At 43.9% G+C, this 25,362-nt stretch overlaps 1 protein-coding gene across 1 annotated transcript in view; it reads left to right on the forward strand.

Annotated features, from left to right (window-relative positions):
• Nucleotides 1-627: 627 nt before the first annotated feature.
• robo1 (roundabout, axon guidance receptor, homolog 1 (Drosophila)) overlaps nucleotides 628-25,362 on the forward strand; it is a 129,414-nt gene continuing 104,679 nt past the window's right edge. The window contains exons 1-2 of the mRNA XM_054606900.1: nucleotides 628-792; nucleotides 16,593-16,919. Of these exons, the coding sequence (XP_054462875.1) occupies nucleotides 732-792; nucleotides 16,593-16,919 (388 nt within the window). The 5' untranslated portion in view covers nucleotides 628-731. The remainder of the gene's footprint in view (nucleotides 793-16,592; nucleotides 16,920-25,362) is intronic.

The following is a 25,362-nucleotide window of genomic DNA, read 5'->3' on the forward strand; positions in this document are numbered from 1 at the left end:
AGTGATGGAAAAGTTGCACTGATCTCGTGCCTGGATCCGGTGGATGAGGGAGGACAGGACTAACCAGGACTAACCAGGACTAACTAGCAAAAGTTTCCGATCTCGAGTGACAGATTCAAACCTGGAGTGAAATAATAATGTGACTGCTGCAGGGACAGAGGGGACAGAGGGGACAGAGGCTCTCAGCGTGGACTACCGCGATTTCGCTCACTTTTGACTTAACTTTTAGTCACAGTGGATTTATTATTTTGTCCCTTTTTTTTTTTTTTTTTTGTTGTTGCACAAAGGAACTAAATGGTTTGATTGAGATCGCATGTAGAGGTCTGAGCGCACTGCAGCAACGGGATGAATGCAAAGAAGAAGCTCTTCTTCCTCTCTGCTCAGATATTCAAGCATAGTTTTAACATGTTGTGTTAAAACTGTTGGGAACTGTTTTTGTATTATGTGTTTTTTTTTAATTCCCATCTTCTGAAGACTTCATCTCCTCCTCAGCAAGACGCCAAAAGCAAGCTCTTGATAAACTGCTCCAGGACTCTTGTGATTTTTTTTTTTTTTTTTTTTTTTTTTTTTTTTGATTTTTGGGACTCACAAACTGAAATCTGGGTGTTACATTTTCAAACTCTGGATTCTAAGGTTGTGTTTTTGCAGTTTGACATGACGGAGCGGATGCCTAAATTGCCTTTTGAATAATTTGGATTACAGGAGAACATTTCTCACAAGAGAGGCGTTGAATGATGTCTCCAACTTCTATTGGATTTGTATTTCTGTTAGGATTTCTCCATGTGTGCTCAGGTAAGTCAGTGATCATCATTACGGAGACATCTGTGAGCTGTAGCCTTGTATGTGGATTTAAGATACAAGTTTGATTTAGAAAAAAAGGTCAAAGGTGAAAAAAAAAGTCTTCAATTATTTGTGAAGCTATATAGCTTAAATAACAGTTAAACTTGACTACAGTGCATGCAGAACAAAACAGTTCCATTTAAAATGTTTTAAAATTATTAAAATGTGTTACTAAAATAATAATTACTTTCTCGGTGAAAAAAAGTGGTTGCCCCAGGGCAAAAATGTTGGCATTAACTTTCTCAACCATAAAAAAAAAAAAAAAAAAACTTTTGAACATTGGACTTGTGTTAAACACTGCATGTGTTTTAACCCCTTGGTCCCATGCTTCCAAATAAGGAGGTTATTCTGATTCACAACAGTGATAATTTCCCTCTTGACCAAAACGCATAAAACCTCAGGGTGAGGGGGTTGTCTTACTTTTTATAGCTGAGCAGACATAAAGAAAGTCATACATAAAGTGCTCAAGCCATGTGGGATCAATGCAGAGAGCAGCTATCATCGGTCATACAGACAGCACGAGCCCCTATGGAGACCATGTTTCCATGCATGTGTCACCTTTCTGCCCATGCATGAATGTTATTGCTGAGTGCAACATTCTGTAAATATGTGTAAGATGAAAATCGGCAAGATATCTTATTTTACATTTAGCTGTTGGTCTTGTTTTATTTCACCTCTATGCCATTTTATTCAGCTTTGTGTGGAGATCCGCCTGCTTGGTTTCAGTTGTCTTTGTCCTCTGATGCTGCTTATATCCTTCCTTATTATCTTACACATTATTCCTCCTCACCCATCACATGAATGTCTTTAAAGAGCTCCAGGACCATGATAACTGGGGTTTTCCAGGTCAGTTGCTTCTGAGTTGTGAGGAAGCAAATCCCTGCCACCCCTATTATAAGACATTAGGCAAAGTGCACCCTGAATGACAGCAAGTGGGTCATTTTACACAAAACCCCATAGAAATGGAACAGTTCAAGAAAAGCGTAAAAGGTTGTGTATTATTATAATACTTTACTACTACTGTTCATTATATTTTAAAAACACCCTTTTACATGTTTTTTTTCTTGAACTGTTGAGCATTGATTTCAATCAATGTTCAAACTGAAAGGTCTGAATTCTGTGTCTGGTGGCTGTGTTCATCCAGATTTAGAGTCACTGTCTTTTTCAACACCTGTATTCAAAAGTTATTCCACTTCCTGTTTGTTTCATGTAGAGAGGCAGATATGTAGCAAAGGGGAAATCCTGCAACACCACAGTCGTTTGAGGAAACACTGTAGCACCTAAAGAGGAAGTAGGGTCAGAGGTGAGGGTTTCGAGCTAGATGGTGGCTCCATCTGCCCTCGCCCTCAGCCAGATCCTGAGCCTGGGCTGAGCCGTTAATGGTCCCGTCCTGTGAGAGAGACCGTCAGACACCAGGGTCTCCAATTACGCCCGGCTGTGAGGATGTCTGGGGAGGTTTTCTGGGGAGATGCGTGAGAATAGGGCCTGCTAATAGAGACGGACTGGACAGCAGATACTCAAAGGGATTGGTCGTGGATTAGACACTCGTGTCAGGAAAATTGGATTACGCACCACTTGCCAGGAAAAGATTTCATATTTGCTGCTAATTGGAGGGGTAATAGCTTCATTGTAGTGTAGGGAAGGTATCAAATCTCCAAAACAAACTCTTAATGTCGTTTAGTGACATCTCTCTGATGGTAATATCAAGATCATTTTCACATTGCTGGCCTGATTGGAAAAGTATTTTTATACCACTTGTATGTGTGAAATAGAGGGAGAGAGACGAGATGACCTTTGTCCTTGTCAAACTTGTGTTGACATGCTTATTGCCACCTCGCTCTGTCTGAAGGTTGCAAATTGATACCTCCATCTGTCACGCTCGGCCCTGTTATCAGGTGATCTGCCACACTCTAAATGGTGGTTATCTCTCCTCCATGTGCCCGTCAGACCTCATACTCACCTCAGAGGTACCGTTCAGATGAGGACAGGAGGTGTCTGTGCTCCTTCACACCCAAAATGACACTGCAGATTACTTTCAGGAGATTTCAATGGCATATTCTAACCGACAGGATGTAATTTCAAGGCAAATATCAGACTTCTTATTTGAAAATGTACATCCATGTTGTTGTAAACTCTTTGGGTGGTCATATGCAAGCATAGCACTGTGTATAAGTGTGAGCATGTGCTGGGGCTGATACATATACGGGCTGTGGGAGTCATTGGCGCCCTGCTAATCAGCCCCAGCCCCAGCAGCAACCTATCCGTTGAGGTTTGACAAATTTACTCGTAAGTGCTGATAAATTGCTGAGCCCTTCCACCTCGTACATCATGACGATATGACAGGACACAGCAGGATTCAGGGCCAATTAATGAGCAGAGACCACAGGTGAGAGCCATCTCTGTCTCCTGTTTTCTTTACCATTACCATTCCATTGGCCTTCAAACCTGCTCATTAAAGCCAGCCTCTTCCCTTCAAGCTCTCTCGTAGCTTTTTTTAGAATCTTTTATTTTGTCAAATAGCGTTGCGGTATTCTAAATGGCCCCCAAATCATCATCATTTTCGAGAGTTTAACTCTTTGAACCGATGTTGTATGAGGGCAGTAGAAAGAACATCAAGTCTGCTGTGTCGCCTCTTTTCCTTGAGTTGAAAAAATCTCCCACCTGCGCGAGGTGATGGTGACCATGAAGCTATATATCTATTACTTCCACTAATTCACATTAATCTGATCCTAATCCAAATCAAGCAGGGTTTTACACCCTAAGATCCAGGATTAGGCCGACTTTGGCTTAGTGAAACCACATGGAGGAATGTGGGAGGGCAGCCCGTGTCCTCTTCCTGTCCAATAGAACTGTGGCTAAGTCATTAATGACTGACGAGATAAACATTTCAAAGCAGTTTGTTTTAGGGCAGATAATTAGGCGGTGGCTCTTAATGATCTGCTTTCCCCCAACTGCTTTTCCCCTAATGACCTAAAAGCGCTGCTTAATTGGATTAATTAACAAATCCATCTGACATCAATACTTTGTAATTTGCCGTGGCTGCAGCTTGACTGATATGCATGTGTGCACGGAGAGTCAGAGGATTTAGTTCATTTTATAAAACTAAGAAGAAGAAAAATCAAAATGCCCTGTTTGTCTTGATGTTTCAAGGTCCTCAGGAGTTAACTGCTATGTCTCACCAGGCTTGAGTTTAGACGGTTGGAACTTGGGAGAGTTATTCTGATAATATGATAATGTTATTATGACTTATTTATGACTTATTTAGCAAGTCTCACTTTGTCTGTAAAATAGTCCGTCAGTCTAAGCTCCACAAACGTATAGCCAGACAGAGCTAAGCCGCTCACACTAAGAATACTCCGGAACATAACTTCATATAAGCTTTTTAGTCTGGAGCTGGCTGATACTGGAAAGCAGGAGGCGTGTCCAGGATATTAGACTGGTGGGTCAGTCGCTATAGTAAATGCATCTTGTTCTGTCAGTTGACGTGGAGGACAAACATTCCCCATTGCCAGTCGGTGTGGTAGTGATAAATGACATGTCCTTATGGGAAGAAAGGTGTTGTCTGGTTTCTGTCTCAGTTAACAAAACGCCACACTTTCACTTCCCGCAGCTTTGCTTCCTGGTTTGTAAAATGCAAAGCGTTAGAATTGCAGAGACAGCAACGCACGAGCAAATGGCATAATGCTAATCCACATTTGATTCTACATCGCATATGCATGTTTACTTAATCTAGCTTCACCGTGGATTAGTTTCCCTATGACTCCACTAATATAGATGTGAGTGAGAAGGAAAGGGCGGAGAGGAGGGGGGGGTGTTTGTGTATGTGTGGGGTGGCGAAAGGGGGCTTAAGGAATCTCTTCATCCTCTTACCCTTCCCCCCCCCCTTTTTTTTTTTGTTTTGGCCCAATCTTTTTTTTTTTTTTTTTTTTTTTTCAAGACTTGCCTTTTTTGTGGCTGGTCAGTGCAGAGCCTTTCTTAAATAAAGCAGGCTGACACGCAGAAAAAAGCCTGTGGGTAAGGGGAGGCTGCATTGTGTCGCCTTAACAGGGCGATTGTAAGGCGTGGAGGAGGGGAAGAGAATGGTTCACCAGGAACTGAGGGTGTGTGAGGAGTGGGGGGGCGCCTACACAAAGGCTACCCCAGGGTGTGGAAGGGGGATGGAGGGGGGAGGACGAAGGGGAGGACGAAGCAGTCAAACATACCATGATACACCAGCTCTGGGAATACTCTTGATCTGGCTCTGTGTGCTCACATTGCATATTCTCACTGGTCCCTCATGGCACCAAATGTGCTGATTAGAGTGGTAGTGGTTGAAAACTATGAGGCAAGGACGCTGGTGTTGTTGTTTTTTTCTTTTAAAGGTGGACATCTGGGGAGAGGTGAGGTTGATGTGTAAAAGTGCTGAATTAATAAATCAACTTGGTGCAAAGCTTCAGTGTGGCATTGAGACTTTGGTTTGGTGGAGCACGGCCAATGACCTGCATGGTTCTAAATTCTGCATGCTCAGGAACTCCCAGAAGGCTTGCCTCCCGTGCCTGGCGTTAGCTGTGGCGTGGACGCCATGCTACCATGGGGTTGATCTGCCTTGTGCATTTTAAAAAGGTTCAAACCCTCCCTTTCATTTTCAGCCTCACCCCAGTATCCTTCTTTTCTTTCTCCCTCCCTGAGCTCAGGCCTCCTCCCAGCCTCTGTCACCATTCTATTACCCTCTCATTGCAAGGCCTGGATACACTTTTGAAATGCTAAACCTCTCTTTGGTTATAACTGACAGGGTAAAAAAAATACCATTAAAGAGGCTGAGAGGGATAGATTAAATTAGCAGTTAAAAGAGAAACTGCTAATTAGTTGATTAATGTCTTCGGTTCCTCCCCCTCTTAGCTATACTGTGGTAGTTAAGATTCCCTCTGGTGACAAGGTTCTCCTTCCCCAAACATTATTTCCTGTTTATTTAAAATTTTCTAAACACATTTATTTTTATCCACACAGTGCGATTGATTGCTTTAGGAGATTCATGTTGAAAAGCCTCTCTCATCCAGAGCTGCATCAGCAACTTTACGTGGTGTTCCTCGGGGGCTGATTCTGTCACACAAAGACAGTGATAAAAGTAGGAGGGGTGCGTTCTATTTAAGAGGAAGTGCTGGAAACCATAATTAATGAGAAGGTGACCTTGAGATTCACTATTATGGGACTGCTTTTTGCAGCCGCTCCCACCATTCAGCTGTAACCATGGTGAGGAGGATTCAAATAACTGGGGTGAATTTCCAACATGTAAATACCCAGTCGCTCTGAGTTAGGGGAGATACATTTTTAGTCCTGATCTATTATAAGACTTGCATACTTTCTGCAAATTGGTGACATTTTCCTTTAAATCTGATGTGACTATTGAAATGAAGACAAATTAATAATCCCACGCTGTATTTTTTTTTTGCTGTAGATAACGTGTGTCGCCATTTCTGTTTGTAAAAGGGGCCACCAGTATCGAACCCTCTGAACAGGAACAATGCTTTCGACTCATTCTAAAAGCCTCTGGATTTTCACCTTTCCAAAAGCTTTTGAAACTGTACTTTTCAATTTTGAAAGACTTGCATAGTTCTTTATCAGTCCTTCCTGTCACTTTTTCAGTATCCTTCCACTGTACTATTCTCCCTCTTATGCAGTCGCTCTCTCTCCCTCCCACGTCCCCTCTCCTCCCCCGTACAGTGAAAGCTCTAATTGAATAACAATTGTAGTCACAGGGTGACAGACAGGTTCTTCAGGCTCTAAGCACAAGGTTGCTTTTGCATTTTGCTTCGTGTCTATCACCAAGTCTTAATCTGAAGCTCCATGGTTCAAACTATATAAAAAAAAAGCACTCTAGGTCGAGAGCCACACCTCCATTTCCCTACATGCACCTCTCTTCAGTAATCACACCTTTGTTTGACTCAGAGGATGTTGTTGCAGAATGTCTGAAGGCGCTCTGTGATGACTGCTATCCTACTTGACTGTTGTGATTCTTTCTAACATTCAGTCTTGACAGCCGGCGTTTATCCCATCTTATTATGTCCTTTAATCAGAGCGTGCTACTCACTACTCACTTCTGTCTCCACCTCTGCTTTGTGCTTTGTGCTTTAATGATAATGATGGTTACTGTATTCTGCTTTGTGCTTTGTGCTTTAATGATAATGATGGTTACTGTATTCGGTAGCCAAAGCTAAAATTATTCAAAGTGTTTTCTTTACACATTAACTTTGATTGAGCTAATCGTATGCCTCCTGTTCTTTGCATTGGCTTTTTCATTCACTCTTTCTAGTATGACAGGGCAGACTACACCCTTCCTGACAGACACTAATAAAGCATAATTGATGGATTTAAAAGTCTCTGTATTGGCTGCCTCACTGTTGATCACTTCTGAAGGGAGAAGTTGGGGAAATCAAGCCAGTTCAGTGTCAGTGGAAAGAGAAAGGGTTGTTATTTCCACTTACAATACTGATAGGGATATTTCCTCTCTTGCATTTGTCATCACAGCTGTCTCGCACAGATCTGGCTCCCCCCCCTCCCCCTCTGTCTCCGACTCTGGAAGAAAACAGGTTTCCTTAGAAATGTTATTCAGACGTTGACAGTTTTCCTGCTGTCGGATGTAGAAAACTGACAGATGCAAATTAAGGGATACATTTATGACCACGTCATTTTCAGTTTAAGCATGAAAAGAAAACAGTATTTGGGTTAAGATACACTGTGTACCTGGACAGTTGGAATGTGTTTTGAGCGGTAGGAAGTGGTAAGTGGGCGCTGGAAAGCAGACATGCCAGTGAGCAGTTGTCTGCAGAAGGAAATTTAATTTTAATGCCAGACTGGGCACGGTCTCCCCTCTGTGGACTTCTAGAAAAAGGCTTCTTGGCAGACTTCGCCCCTTCATTAATTTTGACCAAATATTTACTGTGCATCACATGGCATGCCTTACATCCCACTCTCATTTTTCCAGGCCAGGTTTCGAACAGTTTGGGGCGATTTGTGTTCCATTTGGCTGGACTCGGGCCATGCCCCTCTCAGCAGGCCCATGCTAGTGTCTCTGGGATCTTGCCACATGAGGAACTGGCTCCACTGAGTCTTAACCTACGCTATGCCTCTGGGAGCCACGTTTCAATTTAATAATACTTTGCATCCAGAGCTCCAGTGCAGTTCTGTGAAGCACTGTCGCGCATGTGCACGCACATACGTGAGCATTCACACGTTGACGGTCCAATGTTATGTGCTCCGTGCTTACCCTTTTAACCTAAAGGGCACGAGAAGGAAATGTGCCAAGTTCTCTGCACCCAGGCATTACCGTTATTCCCTCGTCTGAATGCTGTAACTGAAATTCCCTTTCAACACCCAGCTGTCTGAGATTTGCTTTAGAATGTGTTTGGCCGCACATTTGGAATAGCCTGCATAAGGTCATCAGCTCTGAGCTCAGGGACTGTAACACAACACTGGTCCAACGGCAGACCGGTATCAGCCGCTGCCATCAACTAAATAACATTTAAAAAGCATTAGGTGCTTTTTGGCTGTGCCTGCCCCGATTCACTTTGGCATCCCTTCAGAGCTGTTCTTTTTCTTGGCACCCAGCCCAAATGCCATAGTCCCTTTAGCTGGGCTGTGCCAGCTGAGTGTGCTGGTCCTTCTTTACTGCTCTCCAGCCTGTCCCCTCCTGGCCACATATCCCAGTCCCCTCATGGTCGGTCGGACAGTCCAGAGACTGACCTTGGGAGGAGCAGATCAACGCAAGGGATTAAGCAGACTGCAGATTTAACTGAATTAAGCATACAGTTTTGTTTACATTACATTACAAACCTGCAGTGCTATTTCCATCCCTATGCAATCATTGCATAATAAAGAGTGTGAAACGGAGCAGTGCCAGTCTGCTCGTGTTATACGTATGTTTTATTATCCACACTATTAAATATATTTGTTTTTTCAAAATACTAAACAAATTGTTGCTCGCTGAAATGCAATTTATTAATCTCTCGAGGGTTTTAGCTCTAGCAGCTGATGGAAGAACAAGTCAGCAGTGAGACTCCTGCTGTCCCCTGTTGGGAAATAAATGTACCAGCATATTCAATTACCCCTGCTACTCCAATCCTGCTGTTGCAGGCCTGCTTTGATGTATCACTGAGAATGCACTGGTCAAACCTCATTAAAAACTGGCAATGTTGGAAAACAAAAACAAGAAGTAATTGCCCACTCACACTCCCTGGTGATTCTTTTCTGTAATCCCCACCTATGCTCCGAACCATGACTGTATCGCATACAGAAGCTTCCTAATAGAGGGCCTAAGCTCGGCACATATTAATTACCGCTCTTTTCCTGGGATCTCTGCTCAGTTGAAGGAATGACATCGTTGACACCAATGTTGCAGTTCTTTCATATGAAGTACGAGCCAAGTTTTCTTTTTAGATCATCGCTGTCATAATGCAAGGTCAACTCAAGGAGGCTGCTCAAAGTCACACACAGACAAGTTAATAGACTGATATATAGATACTAGACAGACTGACAGACACTCAGAAATGGAAGACCGACTCTTTTCTTGCATCCTCTCTGCTCAGTCCGTCTGCCTGCATGGTCTCCAGAGCCAATTTGACAGGCAGCTTCCTAACAAGCATCCCAGTCTTTTCCACTACAGCTTTCCCGCGTGTCTCGGTGAATGGATATAATAAAGCATAGGAACTGTGTTTATCCTGCAGGAATGAATTATGCCCTCATGGCCTTCTGCAGATTTGAACTGCTTTCATTTGTGTCTAATGACACTCACTGGGGCTGCTTGGCATCAGGAGGAGTGACAGCTCATCCACAATTGTGTCCTCTGGGTTTCTGTTGAAAATTCCTTATTGCATAGTATATCTACAGTTTTGTTCATGTTGCTCATGAATCAACCACTGTTTATTGAGTTTCCATTCATAACCTTTATCTATAAGCTTACAAAAAAAAAAGAGATGAGTTTTCAAAGACAGACGAAACAAGGAAGTCTTTGTTTTTTTCAGTTGACTTAGGAGGTGTTTCATGAGCATCAGCGCTCCCTCTGTCATACTGATCACGCCTGGTGTCTTTCAAATGCGTCAGGCCCGTTTGGGGAAAGCCTGGAGTAGAAGTGGAAATACTGCTCCCATTGTCGTAGCTCCAGATGGGGGCCCCAGAGCAGGATGGACCCCAGCCTCCCAAAGGAGCACTGTGCTGGGGTTGTTTCACTCCCGGCCTGGCCTGCCAGGGGAGAGTCAGGGATGCATTTCCCAGCTGACACACAGAGAGTTTTTGGGGATAGTGCTTCAGGGCGGGGCTTTGTTGGATCTCATCTTGATGAGCAACAGTGATTATACCACAGCCCCAGAATTTATGTGTGTAACCTGTGGCCCTAAGCATAGAATAGAGTCCTGCTTGTTTATGGTAACGTCAGCAGATTTGCTTCCTCTGTATCATATATGACAAATGAGCATCAGGAACATCAAAGGCAACAACAGTGATCTTAATATTTTATTAGTACCAATTTACAGAAATGCTGAAAACTGGAGCAAGTTTTGTGTGTTACAAGTCATTGATCTACTTTTGGTAACTTCCCTGTGTACCACGCCTTACTATTGTTTAAAATGAAATTAATAAATGATTGAATTGTGTAGGGATCCTTGCAGAGTTACCACCGTCTGTGGATTTTTCTCTGATTGCTTCCTCAAACTTGTTCAATGTCTCAGCCTTAATCATAACAAAGGCGCTTTGTGTCGTGTTTGCATTGCATTCTCCAGAAGCCATATATCACTCAAATATCAATAGGAGCTTTGTAATCATCTGAGAGTGTGTGGACTTAGTTTCTAAAACAGCATATACAGATAAACAATCAAATAGTGTAGTGCTGGGTTGCAGTGCTGTGTGTAAACTCTCAGGTGGTGTGTTTCAGGTTTGCTTTGATTAAAAAAAAATAAGAAAGGACACAATTGGACGGCGGTACTATTTTTTGGAAACGGATATCTGTTCTCAAGTGCTGCTGTGGTATCAGCGAGGTAACCGTACCCCGTTCTGTTTGGTAAACGGAGACAAAGAGATGAGGAAAGAAAGAGGCCATAAAGATATCCATCATCCCCCTCCATCACCCCACCTCCCGGTCCCCATACACACTCACACATGGGGCTCTAATCCTGCCTCTTAGGAGTGTAAGTGATAGCCTTGTGTAACATTAAAAACAGGTCTGATCTGATGCAACTGGCAAAGTCATTCACGCAGAGCATTCCAGGGTGGGATCCTGATGTTGAAACGGTAAACGCTTCAGTTTCTCTTTCCTGTTAATGTCATCTGATCAGCAGGAGAACGGTACCTTGCCTTTTATTTATGCTCCGCTTCCGTCTCTCCCTCTGTTTCTCCCTCTTATCTCTGGCCTCTCTCTCCGTTATCTTCTCTAATTCAACAGAGAAGGGTGCCTTTTCTTTAGCTTTCAGTCAGTTATTGGCAGGCAGCGTCCCGAGCAGGCGGGGCTCCGGTCTCCGCTTGGCTTCCCCGAGGGACACGCCCTCTGCTCTTATCTCGGCCATAAATCCCTCTAAAGTCCCCTAATCAGGGATTAATGGGTCTGTAGATAGGGAGTGCCCAACTGTGTTTGGCCTTCCTTATCACAGAGCCATATTCCATATCTCTGCCATTGCTCAGCTGGACATCTGATATGGGGTGTGATGATACGGCTCAGGCTACGGCAACACCTCCCAATTATAGCATCGGCCTTTTTGAGATTCTGTTACCTTGAGATTCTTTATAGAGGCAATGAAAGTTTACCACGATATAATCACATGCAGTCCTAGGCTGGGATTGGACTGAATGACCCAGCATTGTGAAGTTTGGTTTATCATTCAAGGAAGTCGACACATTATCCCGTCTCCCTATACCTCAGGGGACCTCAGTGACAACGGATCTAAATTGCCTCACTGTCCCTCTCCCTCTCCCCTGTGGGTTCTCTGGGGTAAAGGGCAGGTGCCTGGCTCCTTTCATACCCCTCACACTCAGCCAAGGAAAAGAGCTGTGACAGACAGAGGCACATTTGCTTTTTTTATGACCTGAATTACTTATTATTACTTCCGCTGGGTGATGGTTTTTGTCCGTATTTTTTGGCCTGCCTTTCTGAATCTCTCTATCATCTTTATGCAGAGAGTGATTAGTAAATAAAGATGCAGCACTCGTGATGTCGCCTGTGGGGTTACATGAACTTTTAATTGCAAAGGGCAAACATGCTGTGTTTAAGCAATGACCCTGGCTCTGACAGAGCTGACCCTGTCTCGCTGTTTCTTGTCCCGAGGCTGCTCAGAGTCTAGTTTGTAGTTCCAGGGCCGTCTTTTATGCTTTCAGTCAGAGTAGTTAGATCGATTGCTGCCTCCCAGACACGTAGGCTTTGTAGAGCCACAAACAAGATTTTATTGCATTTTCTTGCAGTTGACATCTCCGCTGTTTACTCTGACAGTAAATATTCTCGGTGAAATTCTAACCGTTGCATTAGGTGATTATACACAATCAATACTGCTGCTCTTGTCATAGCTTTAGTGTACAAGCTGCAATGCAGACTGATGTCTTTGTTAACAGTGACAAACGACAGAATAACTGGTTGAACCGTCGGGCGTGGGTTGAATGTGCGGTATCCACGTTATTTCCTTGTCCTCAATGCACGGCCTTTTATAACTACGATAACGTCTACAGTTACATCTCTTCTGCCTGTGTCCAGGCACTTTCTCACTTGCAGGTTCCGAGTTCCTCTCCTTGCAGTTTTAATGTAATAGTTCAGTACTGTGGAGTTGCTCTGTCCGCTACGTCCAATAGCATGATGGTTTTCAGGTTTTTGTAAACTGATGTTGATAACCTTGATAAATTATACAATTAAATAAATACATTTCAGCACCCCCAAATCTGAAAGTCCAGTGCACTATGAGTGCCCTGCTCAGTGGACCACATTATGATCTATTTGCATGATCAGAAGCAGTCCATCTCTCATGCATATTATTTCATTGTCAGAATGAGGAAGCAGGCTTATCTCGTGGAATATAAATCCACAGTTAATCGACTCATGCTGTAAGGTGAAGACCAGGTTTAGCCCCAAGACACGGATGAATCAATATTTAGCTGGTAGCCATAATGTTAATATGCAATGTATGCCCAGTGATCTAATGTACAGCCTAGTGACCTTGGCTTCTTGAGAACCACCGCAAATCCCACCATCATGCTCTGTCTATCAATGATTGGATTGTGGAAAGAGCCTGGTTTCAGGGTGGGCAAATACCCCGAAGGTCTTCATGCATCCTAGGATGCATACGGATACTGTGTGAGTATATGGGTCAGTGTCTGGGTCTGGACCCTTGTGGTGGCTGTGAGAATGGGTCTAAGGCTGTTCAGCTCAGTCTGCTTGTTGTTGCTGTTGGGCTCACATGGTTTCGCTGTTCATTACCGAGATTGCTTTAAGCATTGAGAGATAAGTCACAGAGAGTCATAGTTTTTTTTAATCACCTCCACAGCAAGCAAAGGCTCCCTCAAGCATAGTTTAACTTTGTGTGTGTGTGTGAATAAATGAGAGAGAATAAAGCTCTAGCAAGTGAGAGGGTTAAGGGAGAAGGAGAATCTTGCCTCAGGCACCGATCGATCAGATCCTCGCAGTAGAAGTCCCAGCTTCCCCTCGGTGAGGCTGTGTATTGCATTAGCTCATCTCGCATTTTCTGTCTGGGAGCGAGGAAGGGGGGAGGAGAGGGGGATAGAGAGTAGGAGTGAGGGCGCTTGAAAGCGGCAGAGGAGAAAGAAGGGCAGCGCTTTGAAATGAAGGGAGGGGAAGCGAGAAAGAGACGGCGAACAGCTTGGCTCAGTGGTGAAGTGTGCACTCTGCTCCTCTCTTGTTTCTGTCTCAGATTAGGTCTTCAGAGCGTGCTGTAGGGAAAGAGTGAAGTTAGCTGGTCGGCCATCTTCTGAAAGCATGCACCTGTAGAGGGGTTCTAGGGAGTGTTTGTGCCATCATGACAGAATTATCCTTTACACTGCCTGTGTCTTTTTCCCCTGGTGAGGGGATAATGGAGCTGAAGAAACTGGGGTCACTCAAAGTGTCTATGGGGATCAGCACAGCAATGTGCACATACACACACACACACACACACACAATTAATTAAATCAGGAACAAGGGAAGCATAATAGCATTGTGTAACTGATACATTCTTCTACCCACTCACTGCTCAAAACACACACACACTCGGGAATCCCACACTTATTAGAGTTCAATATGAACTGCTGAATATGTATACACCTGCTTTTTCTTACCAGCTTCCCCGTAACAGGATACTGTAACCTGTTTATTGTATTCTACGTCTACTTCTTAATCATGCTGATCTGCTGTAATCATCTACAGTAAACAGCAGCTGATCAAACACAGCGCTCCCTGCTGCACAGCTCTCCTCACAGTGGGCCACATCTAAATAGTTAATGGTTCCCCCTATAAAGCCCCGAACTTCAGACCATTTCAAATTAGAGAGGAGCTCTCTAAATCAGGAAGGGAACGGGCTCTGCAGATAGTGGCGGAGCTCTTCAAAGTCCTCTTTAATAAAACATATTAGCCCGCCTTGTCTGGTGAAGGGCGGTGGTGGTGGTGCAGTCGCTGTGGTGGTAACGGGCCTGTGTATGGTAGCATAGCGAGGAGGGTTAGCTCAGCGTCAGGGCTGGGCCTCGTTAGCATAATATGGTCTGTAGGTTCAAATGCATGTGCCGGGAGAAGGTTACAAATACAGGTTAATTTGCCTAGTAGTGGTCCATTGAGCTCCAATAGCCAGGAATCACAGACATGTATTTTTTATAATCTTTATTCAGCATCAGACATTCCCGCTAAAGGCTTGACATGCCGCTCTCCCTTATTCACCATCTGTTTCTGTCTGTCTCCCAGAGATGCTTCAGTCTCTACAGATATGTTTTTCTAGTATCTATACAATGACAGAATTAATGGGATTTCTTATTTGATGTGTTGCCACTAAATATTTAATCACTATGTCATTTGGCTTTGTTCTAATTGTTCCAAATAGTTGTTACAGGCAAATTTCTAGTACAGTGTTCTGTTGCATAAAATCCTTTGCACTGCATCTGTAATATTCCCCAATCAAAAGCACAGCATCTCATTAATTATTTTCAGCGAGTGGCTCTTTGGCTATTTTGATATTTTTTACCCTCCCACCAGTGCAGCCGTACACACCCACTGCAGTTTGTCATGTGCAGGATTGAGACATGAAAGTCCGTCCCAAAAAAGACAACTACAACAAGTTTCAAAGGAAAACACAGTGTCTGCATGACATTTGTGCAAGAACAAGTGTAGAAGATGCATGCCCAAAGAAAAAGAAAAAAGTCTACCCCGTCTAAAAAGGATGGTCTAGGAATTACTTGAAAAGACTCATGATCATGATGTCCTTCATTGGGGTACTGGATTAATTATATTCCATTGACCACATCCACACATTTGCATTGAAGTGATTAATCTTTCCACAGAGCTGTCACTGATTTTGCTGACTTTAGCTAAAATATATGGCGACCACGAAAAGATGCCTTCTCAGCACCGGGTTTTGTAGAATAGCGGGGGGATGGGTGGAGGGCACAGAAATGAAGCAGTGTGGCAAGTTCACGGAATGCTGGGTAAATTAATTGCAGGCCTGTGCCTCCAATTAGACCAGACTCTTTAATTGGTCCTGAATGAGCTCCAAAGGCATATGCTGGGAGATATGGCAAGTAGGGGAAACTCTCTCTCTCTCTCTCTCTCTCTCTCTCACCCTCACACAGACACACACACACACACGCATACTATTTCGGTAGGCACACAATGCATTCACAGCCATCAAGTCCCACCCTTCAGGAATTAACAACAGGAAGCTAATTTGCATGTAAAGCAGGTTTGATAGCCACAGCTGACTGGTCAGAGAGCATTAGTAATGGCCTAAGATAACACTGGGGTGGTAACCCCCTTGGCACTGATGTTGGCCCCTCTGTCTTTCTTCAACAGAGTAATCTCTATACCTGCTCCTTCTTTGTCCCTATAGATATACACTGCATCCGTATCTTATCACGTATCTTTTCATTTCCTTTTACCTTTAAGGTGTGTCATATTCCTGTTTGCTGTTGCCTCCTTTTGCTTCTTCTTTGCTCTTTGATCTGAGAAATGACAGAGTCGCATAGCTGGAGCAGTGCTAAGCTTCACTAAAGGAGCTGTTACTGTAATTAAAGGGTGACTTCTCTCAAAGAATGGTAGTTTATTTGGTCTCTCCTACCTGCATCAGCAGTACCTGTTATTGGACCTTTAATAGTACGTTCCAGTTCTTTCACATTATATTGTCTTTATGTAAAAGTGTTATGCAAATTGTTTATCAGTATATTTTGTGGAGAGGTGAAGACGCATACATACTTGTGGAACATTAATATCCATTCTAGCACGTCACTCATCCTAATCCTAACCCATGTTCAGGAAACAAAAAAAGTTTTTTACACTCTCAACCAGGAGTCAATAATTAGAACATAAATATAGGTTGAACGATTAAGAAGTGAATGGAATACCAACCCTGTATTGTAAAAAAAATTCTGCCTAGTATTTCAAGGATGCCTGCTAAGTTAATAACATATATCTGTCCTATAAAGTCCAAGACAACAGGCCTGTAGGTCCTATTTAACATGTTTTATTAGAACAGAGTTAAATAAGGACTTTGAAATCCATTCAACGGTGTAAATCATCCCAGATGTAAACTTTCATATTTGCCATTTCTTCTCAGGATCCCGTCTGCGCCAAGAGGACACCCCACCCCGGATAGTGGAGCACCCATCTGACTTGATTGTTTCCAAGGGGGAGCCCGCCACTCTCAACTGTAAAGCGGAGGGGCGGCCCACCCCGACAGTGGAGTGGTACAAGGATGGGGAGCGTGTGGAAACGGACAGGGACAATCCCCGTTCTCAGCGCATGCTGCTACCAAGTGGCTCCCTCTTCTTTCTACGCATCGTCCATGGACGACGGAGCAAACCGGACGAAGGTTCCTATGTCTGCGTTGCCCGCAACTACCTGGGAGAGGCAGTGAGCCACAACGCCTCGCTGGAAGTAGCCAGTAAGTGCAACACGCCCTATTTCTTCTTTGCCTCTACCGTGGATGTGAATGGACGAGTTTGGGTTCAGATGCAGCTGAATAGCAAGCTCTGATTTCCTTCAGTGTCTCTGTGATCAATGTGTTCATTGAGTTGGATAATCTCTTAGGAGATGGGCAGGATGTGTTTGGCCCAGCGGTCTCCGTAGGCCTGCGGAGCCTTGGGGGAGAAGTGGCCTGATCATTCCAGGGTGAGCGCTTCACTAAAGGGCCCATGGTAGGTGGTCAGGAGCTACAATGGGAACAAAGCCCTTTCTGTTTTTGGCCCTGATTCTGCTTTTTGTCAGAGAGATAGATATGAGGTTTTATAACGAAAGGAATGCAACCATTGCATCTGCGTTTTGTCATCTTTTAATAAGGAGCTTTGCCACTCATTTCATTGAAGTGTCAGCTATTCCCTTTATTGTCTGCCACACTCATGCAACAACAGGCTAACTTTGATGTAAAGTGGGTTAAAGCATCTCTAGTGTCAACAAACAGTCTTGGAGGCATATTAGCTAGAAGTATATTTGGCAAGTGATGTGATGAAAGAAGAGAAAATAATCTTTCTAAACCATTTAGTCCTTTTGTGAGTGGTGACCTGTGTTGACAAATCTGTTCCCATGATTCTTTAAAGGCTGCTGTCGTTGGTGAGGTCAGCTCTTCAAATATATTATCTCTTTGCTCACTTGACTGGCTGAGAGTGAAGGCTGAGGAGGAGAGCTCAGATATCAACCGTCCCTCAAGCATGCCCAGAGTCTGTCACCAACCCGCTCACTGTAATCAGATCAAGATGGGGAAAGAAAGAATTCTGTGTGTGTTTGAATGTGGAATATTTGGGGGGTTGATGGGCCGGGCATTGACTCCTGACTGTTTGAGGATAATGGTCGTGGGTATGAGATATTGGTCAGATAGAGTGGAGCTGCTTCTTTGGTATTTTTATATTTTAGTTGTATGGAGTGTCCAGATACCACAAACTGCTCTGCTCTTAATGCTGTTTTTGATATTTTCCACCGTCAAGGTTTCCCGATAATAATATGGGTTTTTATGATGTATTCCATGTCCTCGTATGTCCTCAAATTTCTCGAAATAACAATTACAATTTCACACAATTTAAATGTAATTTTCCAAACTACCTTAGAGGGAAATTAATTCCCAATATGAACTATGTATATAAGAAAAATATAAGATAACGGTCCACAGGTCATGATGCTAAAAGTATTCACCCTAGTAATAGATGATATACAGTGTTTATTTCAAAGGTGGGTTTCTCAAGTAGAAAAAACAAGGCCCTTGGCAGAACTCGTGAGGACCAGAGTACAGAGTACCATTGGCTCAATCTCAAGTTTGGGCTGCCCATTCTGTAAAAGGTTCAAACAGACCCGTAATGACAAGCCACTGCGCTCCATCCCTCTCTCTCCTTCTCGCTTAGTTGGTGTCTCTCACTCCCCTCTCTGCAGCTCATGCCTAACTACATATAATTATGTTGTCGGAGCAACCGGGATAAAACCCTGCCAAAGAAGAAGGGCCGTAGAAAAAAGCCCAGAAACACACGGGTTGTCTTTACAAGGCTTCATTTAAACTCCAGAGTGAAGAAACTACAAGCAATAAATCTTTCTCATGAGGTGTATTGGAAAGTTTAAGAGCCTTTTGGATGCTCTGTTGTCATTAAGGATGCTTGTAATACCTTAACTGTTATGAAGTGAACATTTTGTTTTAGACCTTTTTTTTTCTCAGACTCAGTTTAAGTTGAGTGAGCAACCTGGCCTTTAATTTCCAATGAAACTCCAAAGAAGGAAGTCATGGATTTAATTTTGTTTACTTTGCCTAATCCTCTGCCTCCAACTCTTTCACTTTAAAAGCTAAAAACACAACTTTTTGGAGATGTTATTCTAAGAGCCTGGCTTTTACAGTTTCCCTTACTCAACAGCGATTGTTAACATAATCCAAGTTTCAACAAGTCCTGTTTTGCCAGGCTGGGAGAGCTAACCCAGTTTGTTTGGTTTATCATTAACCACATGTACAGTACAGCCCACAATCTCTCTATCTCAGCCTCTTTACCCAAAGCCTGGGCTAATGCATTTAGCATAAATCCTGTTTGACTTGAATACTTGTGTATTCAAACAGGCTTAAAATAGGATTATTTTTTTCTATTGTGGGATGTTTTTTTGTATTAGATATGTTAACGTCAAATAATGAACTTCATTTGTGCTCAATGACTGCCAGTTGATAAAGAAATAAAAAGTGAAAGGCCACATTGAAATTGTTACTAAATGATATATATTGTTACTAAACAAGTTATAGAAACAAATATGTTTCTATAACTTGCGCATCTTTAGATGCCATTCATGTTTCCCCCAAAACCCCAAATCTGTAAGAGAATATAATGGAGAATGCACCCACTCTTGTATATTAATTACTGACGGACACATAGACTCAATACAATATGTGTGCAGAATACTGTAAACTGTGCCATATCACAGTCATTTCCTTTACCCAGCACTGTAGAGGAGGCCCCTGAGAGGCTCTCTGAATAGCTTGTTTCCCTTTTCCCTGGATGCATAGATAGTAAAGTGAGGTAATGGACGGCACAGTGCTGCACTTGAGCGGGCGATAACCTCAGGGCCTGCTGTCTAGTGGTCTGGCTGACTGCACAGTGCTGACCGCACACGGTTGGCTGTAGGCCTTGAATCCACACGCAGACTCCTCTCTCCACAGGCAGAGTTTACTTTTTACAGCCACTAACAACAGAAGCGAAAGGGGTGTTTACTTGAATTTGGCCTATTGCATATAACTCCAGTCAGCCAAGTTTATCTCAGAATCGCATTGATCCTGATGCTCCTGTGAAATCTCCGTCACCATGTGCAGCCAGCTGGCGTCTCCCACCCTCCGATTAGAGGGGGGAGGTCGGGGCTCCGGATGTGATGAAGGAGGCAGGGTTCATCCTGACAGATTTGGGGTCATCTGCAGAGCGGGGGACAGTTGGCTGGCATGCGCCAGTCCAAAGGCAGCATGGCCACCACCCACTGATGTGAGGACTGGCCTTTCTTTCTCGCAGGAAATCCCTTGTTCTACATCTGTCGGCTCTCAAAGACTCTGGTCTTCATATTGTCCCCTACACCCCCCCACCGCCCCATAAAAAAAAAAACAAGACCCATGCTTTTGACAGATCTGACTTTAATTTGAACTTGCCCTCACTCTCCTCTTTACTCCTCATTATTTCACCATTCCTACCCACTGAAATAGAACAATTCCCATGACTGAAACTGCTTCTTTCACTACCTTGTGCCGCATTCTTTATTTATTTGTTATGTTGCGTGGCAGCATGACAAATACGTGGCAGTATCGTGCATCTGCTTTCTGTTTTTGTAAAATTCATGGACTTGCTCAAGTCTCTGTTTTTGTCATTTTGGTGTACCAGTGTGGACTCCTTTTCACTTCCTTATTCTGTTTGGCAATATCCAATAATAACATGAAACTGTGAGAAAAAGTGAGCGAGGTGGAGACAAAGAAACGGCGAAGGAGAAAGAGAGAGAGAGAGAGAGAGAGAGAATGAGCAGAAGGAGAACAAATCAGGACGGCTAACCCCAGCAGAAGCTGCAGTGAGTGTTCTGGCAAGCTGCCAGGGGACTGAAGGCAGAGTGTGTTACAGCTCCGTGGCAGTTATTTGTCTCAGGGAGGTTCAGAGCAAATTGGTGCAAACGGCACAGCCAGGGTCTGCTTCATGAGTCAACAGGCAGCTGAGGCGTGGGCTCCGCACCACAGACTCTCCTTGGCCTCCACTCCAATCTGTTTTATGTTGGAATGCAGACCCCTTCCACAATCTCCAAGCCCAGTTGTGTGTGTGTGTCAAAGCTGAAATCTGTCTTTGTAAGAAAACTTTTTCATACCAGTGTACAAGTTTTCCATGTGAAGGGGTTGGCTCTAAAACAAATCCCTGTGCATTTGATAGATTATGGTGTCTTTTTTAGTTTATCTTCCGCTATCTTGTTCATTGCTATTTAAGTCCAATGCTGTTTGTGCTGCGGGGCAGATATTTTCCACACATGCATTTCAATTAGTCTTCCATCAATCCATATATGCAGAGAGCCATTTTTATCATGCATGTTGCGTGTGGTCTGTTGAACCTAGCATATTTAGCACCTCGATGTTTTTGCATAAATCAATGCAATCATGCAATTAAACCTGCAGTATCTATTTGCTGTGTTTGGTCGATACCTTAATGCCGTTTTCAGTAGAGCATATCTGCGATACAAAACCAGTGGTGGCATTACAAAAACGTGCGTTGCCTCTTATAGCGTGCTGCACTCAGTGACCAGAATACGTGCCTTGTGGGCGGCTGTGGCTCAGTGGAGAGCAGGGTCGTCCTCCAATCAGAGGATCGGCGGTTCGATCCCTGGCTCCGGCAGTCCATGCCGGTGTGTCCTTGGGCAAGACACTTAACCCCAAATTGCTCCCGCAGGCTGTTCCTGCGGTGTATGTAGGTGTATGAATGTTGGTTAGGGTTCTGATGTGCAGGTGGCACCTTGCTTGGTGGCTCCTGTCATCAGTGTATGAATGGGTGTGAATGGGTGATTGATTGGTAATGTCAAAGCGCTTTGAGTGGTCGGAAGACTAGAAAAGCGCTATACAAGTACAATTTATTATTATTAAAACTTGGACCATGTTAAAATGCCTAAGACACGTCCTGGCAGATATTGGCTGACATAATTGACCCAAAACTAAGTTGTCACTCGCTGCAGTGGCAGCAGCCCGCAGTGAAGAGGAACAAGATGCTCATGTCTCTTTCAGTCATGTAAAAATGTGTCAAATGTCACACTGGTTTGGGGATTTTTTTGTCACGGTATGCACAAACACACAAGCACAACCTCGCCCACGCGTCGCCCTCCCCTACCAACACTAATACTGCTGGCGAGATGCGAGGCCAAGAGCTCAAAATGCTCACCATGGGAAAGAGTGCAGTGTAGCAGCGGATAAGAGCCAGAGCAGGGAAGCAGGGCAGCTTTTTGACAGAGTTTTAGCTGCTTTGTGTTGTTTTACAGCAAACACTGGCAGCAAGCCGAAAGAGAACACACATCCTGCAGAGTGAGAGAAAGTAGTATGAATGGATTGGTTTATATCAGAATGAAGAAAACAAGATTGGGTGAAGCAAGACCTGCTGTGTGTGTGTGTTTGTGCGTGTGTGTTTGATTCCATCAGTCTGTCAGTGAGTCTACACTCTGGTGAACAATGTGTTGTGTGAAGGAGTCTGTACATGAGCTAAAGGGGCAGGTGTACAGACGCGGGTAAAGGAACCTGCCCAAAGTCCCATCAATCACTCCATGCTCCACCCGTCTCTGACAGCCCACTGGGCCAGGGAGGATGAGGGAGACATGGCCTCCAAAAAGTACACCAGAGCCCCTGTCATCCGTCCTTCTGTGTCTTGTCTTCTCACGGAAGACACAGAATGAAGACAAAGCTGAGCACAGTTTGAGATTTTGAGATAAGGAGAATCCAAATTAACAGAGCGAGAGGTAATTTGATTCCCATGTGATTCCCGGTGACCCCCCCCCCCCCCCCCACTCTGTATCTTATCTTCTGCATTATCAGATTGTCACGGGTGGAATTTAGGAGGAAATTGCATCACAAAGCAATGATTACAGTGCCTTGGTGAACGAGGTTTTAATGGCAACATCAATTACTTATTCAGAAGGCGTATCCCTTAAGTGGGATTGATATTTCCCGGTTTGATATCTCTCTCTATAAAGGTAAAGAGGGAAATGCATCAGATGTGGTAAACACAGCTGTTTCACACTGACATCCTCTCTGTTCTTGCCTTGTCGGATTTTCTCTGTGTGCATTCATGCTGGAAATGTCGTGTCTCCGCTAACAAGGAAGGGAATGCTGACTTATGGAGTCTACTTAAAGCACTCTTCTCTGTTTCTGTGGAGGTTTTTTTTGCAGTCTGTCCTTTGACACACTTTGACATTTCCCAGATACCTCGGGATGTCTTTGAGCAAGCCGGACTACTGCGCAGCTTTCGTTTCTGGGTGTCTGGACACTTCCCTAAACTCTTGTGCGTCAGAGCTTTTTTTTTTTCTTTCTTTCTGGTCGCCACAGTGACTGCTCATTCATCTCTATGTAATCCTTGCCTCTGGCTATAGCTCAGAGCAGGATCATGGGTAGGATGGGTGCAGGCTCCCAGGATAGTGAAGTATGATATTAATAATATGAAGTGCTAGTCTAGGGCAGATAAGATACAGTATGTGAGCACTTGAATCCAGCAGTCCTGTACTACCATTACCACTGATAGCACCTGAGTACCTTCTCTTCCTCCCCTCTTTAAAACCATCTGTATTGTTTGTGTGTGTGTGTATAAGTGTATTTTCTTCTTGTATGTGCTTCTTTGATTAGCATGTTTCCATATTAGATTGAGGTGTGTCCTTGACTGTGCTCCCTATGTGATAAATGCTCTCGGTGGTAAGCTGTGTGTCAGTGCTTGTGAGAACCAGATGAATGTATGCTGCTGACTCTAATCTCCACTTCTTCTGGGGAGACCTGGGTATTACTCTTGTTGTGAGGTGTAATCTCCTCTTGGTCTGAGCCTCTCCTGTGGCCTGAGAGGCCGTTCGTTTATGTGTGCGTGTGAAGTTTGTTCGTGCGTACGTGCTTGCATTCTGGTGTCTGGTCATATGACGAGGTGCTCTGCTCGGCGGACATGCTCTGGTTATTAAACCTGGGTTAAGCCCTCACTTGAAACCTTCTATCATGCTCCTCGATCCGAGACGATGGAGTTAGGGAGGATTAAGGGGTTCGCAGACTGGAACTTCAGGGATTTTAAGACAACGTTTCAGCAAAGTTAGAAAAAATGTGCACAAGGGGCCCATATTTTGGCAAAGTTTAAAAAATATGTGCACGAGGGGCCGACACACACCACTTAAGGTTAGACAGTATGGTCCGTGTGATGGACTGTTATTTTATTTTTTCTTTCCTCGTCTTCACTGTGTGCTCCCAGGAGACGGACCAACAATTGGCCACCTAGTTTTTCAGCTATGCTCTAACTCTCAGCAGAGTGCACACATCTAGCTGTGAACTCGAGCACTGCAAAGCTACAAAACAAGAGCAGTGAAATGTCAGGCACGTACTTGACAAGCTCGCTCCAAAATACTTTCGGTTAGTTATAGTTTCAGTTGCTTTCTCTAAAGTGAAACAAAGCAATAAATGGTACACTGTGCACTGCATAGGAGTCAGCATACAGCACATCTGTATATTGGCACAGTAACAATCGCATACTAGATACTGATTTTTCATGAACTTTGGCATGTTGCGTTTAGGTATATGTTATATCGCTGACATGAAAAGTATCTGTAGATCTGTTGGGTTTGTGGAAGTAGATAAGATAATCCTTTATTAGTCCCGCAGCGGGGAAATTTGCAGGATTACAGCAGCATAGGGTAAAGTGCACACAAGAGACATAGTAGAAGAAAGAGAAGATAAAAATAAAATGCAATAAAAAACAACTATTATAAATAAGCAATAAAAAACAGTAAAATCCACAATAATTGAAATATTATATGTACAGACAGAATAACTATTATAACTATAATTGCACATTGAATTTGTATTGCACAGGTTTTTAGTGTCATGTGGTCTACTGGGAGCAGAGTTGGTTGTGCAGTCTGACAGCAGCAGGAAGGAAGGACCTGCGGTACCTCTCCTTCACACACCGGGGGTGAAGCAGCCGGTGGCTGAAGGAGCTGCACAGAGCTGCCAGGGTGTCCTGCATGGGGTGGGAGGTGTTGTTCATCAGGGATGATAGCTTGGCCATCATCCTCCTGTCTCCCACTACTTCCACCGTATCCAGTGGACACCCCAGCACACTGCTGGCTTTCCTGACAAGCTTGTTCAGTCTCTTCCTGTCGGCTGCTGAGATGCTGCTGCTCCAGCAGACCAGAAGTGTTGAGAGGCAGAGTTTTAGTTGGCCAACAGTAGCCATTGGAAAGCTGATTCTGCTCAGGTTCTATGAACTGATAACATGGGAAACAGAGTCTGTGACAACCTTGTGCTATCACAGCCTTTATCTGATATCTTCTCTCTGCAACATGCTATCTCGTGTTTTCCTCTCCTTTCTGTTTCTGTTTCTCCCCCTTCCCCACTGTGTTGCTTTCCCCTCACTATGTCTCCTCTGAAGAGAAATATTGAGGCAAGACAGACAGGCTTCATTTCCAAGGCCATATGCGAAGGAGCAGAGATGGAAAGGGGGGTTGGTATCTGAAATTTTATCAGGGTTGTAGCATGTTGCCAAGCCTGGAGTAAGGCAGGAAGGAAGAGCTGGTGAGGGGAGCAGCAGAGCCAAACACTGATGATGATCTGTCCTGTGCTGTATCACTACAAATTAAATGCAGTTTACTCGCTGCTGACCATGACCAGCAACAGCCCTTCAATCACT

The sequence above is a fragment of the Anoplopoma fimbria genome, chromosome 1 (genome assembly GCF_027596085.1).
Source record: "Anoplopoma fimbria isolate UVic2021 breed Golden Eagle Sablefish chromosome 1, Afim_UVic_2022, whole genome shotgun sequence".
Taxonomy (NCBI): Eukaryota; Metazoa; Chordata; class Actinopteri; order Perciformes; family Anoplopomatidae; genus Anoplopoma; species Anoplopoma fimbria.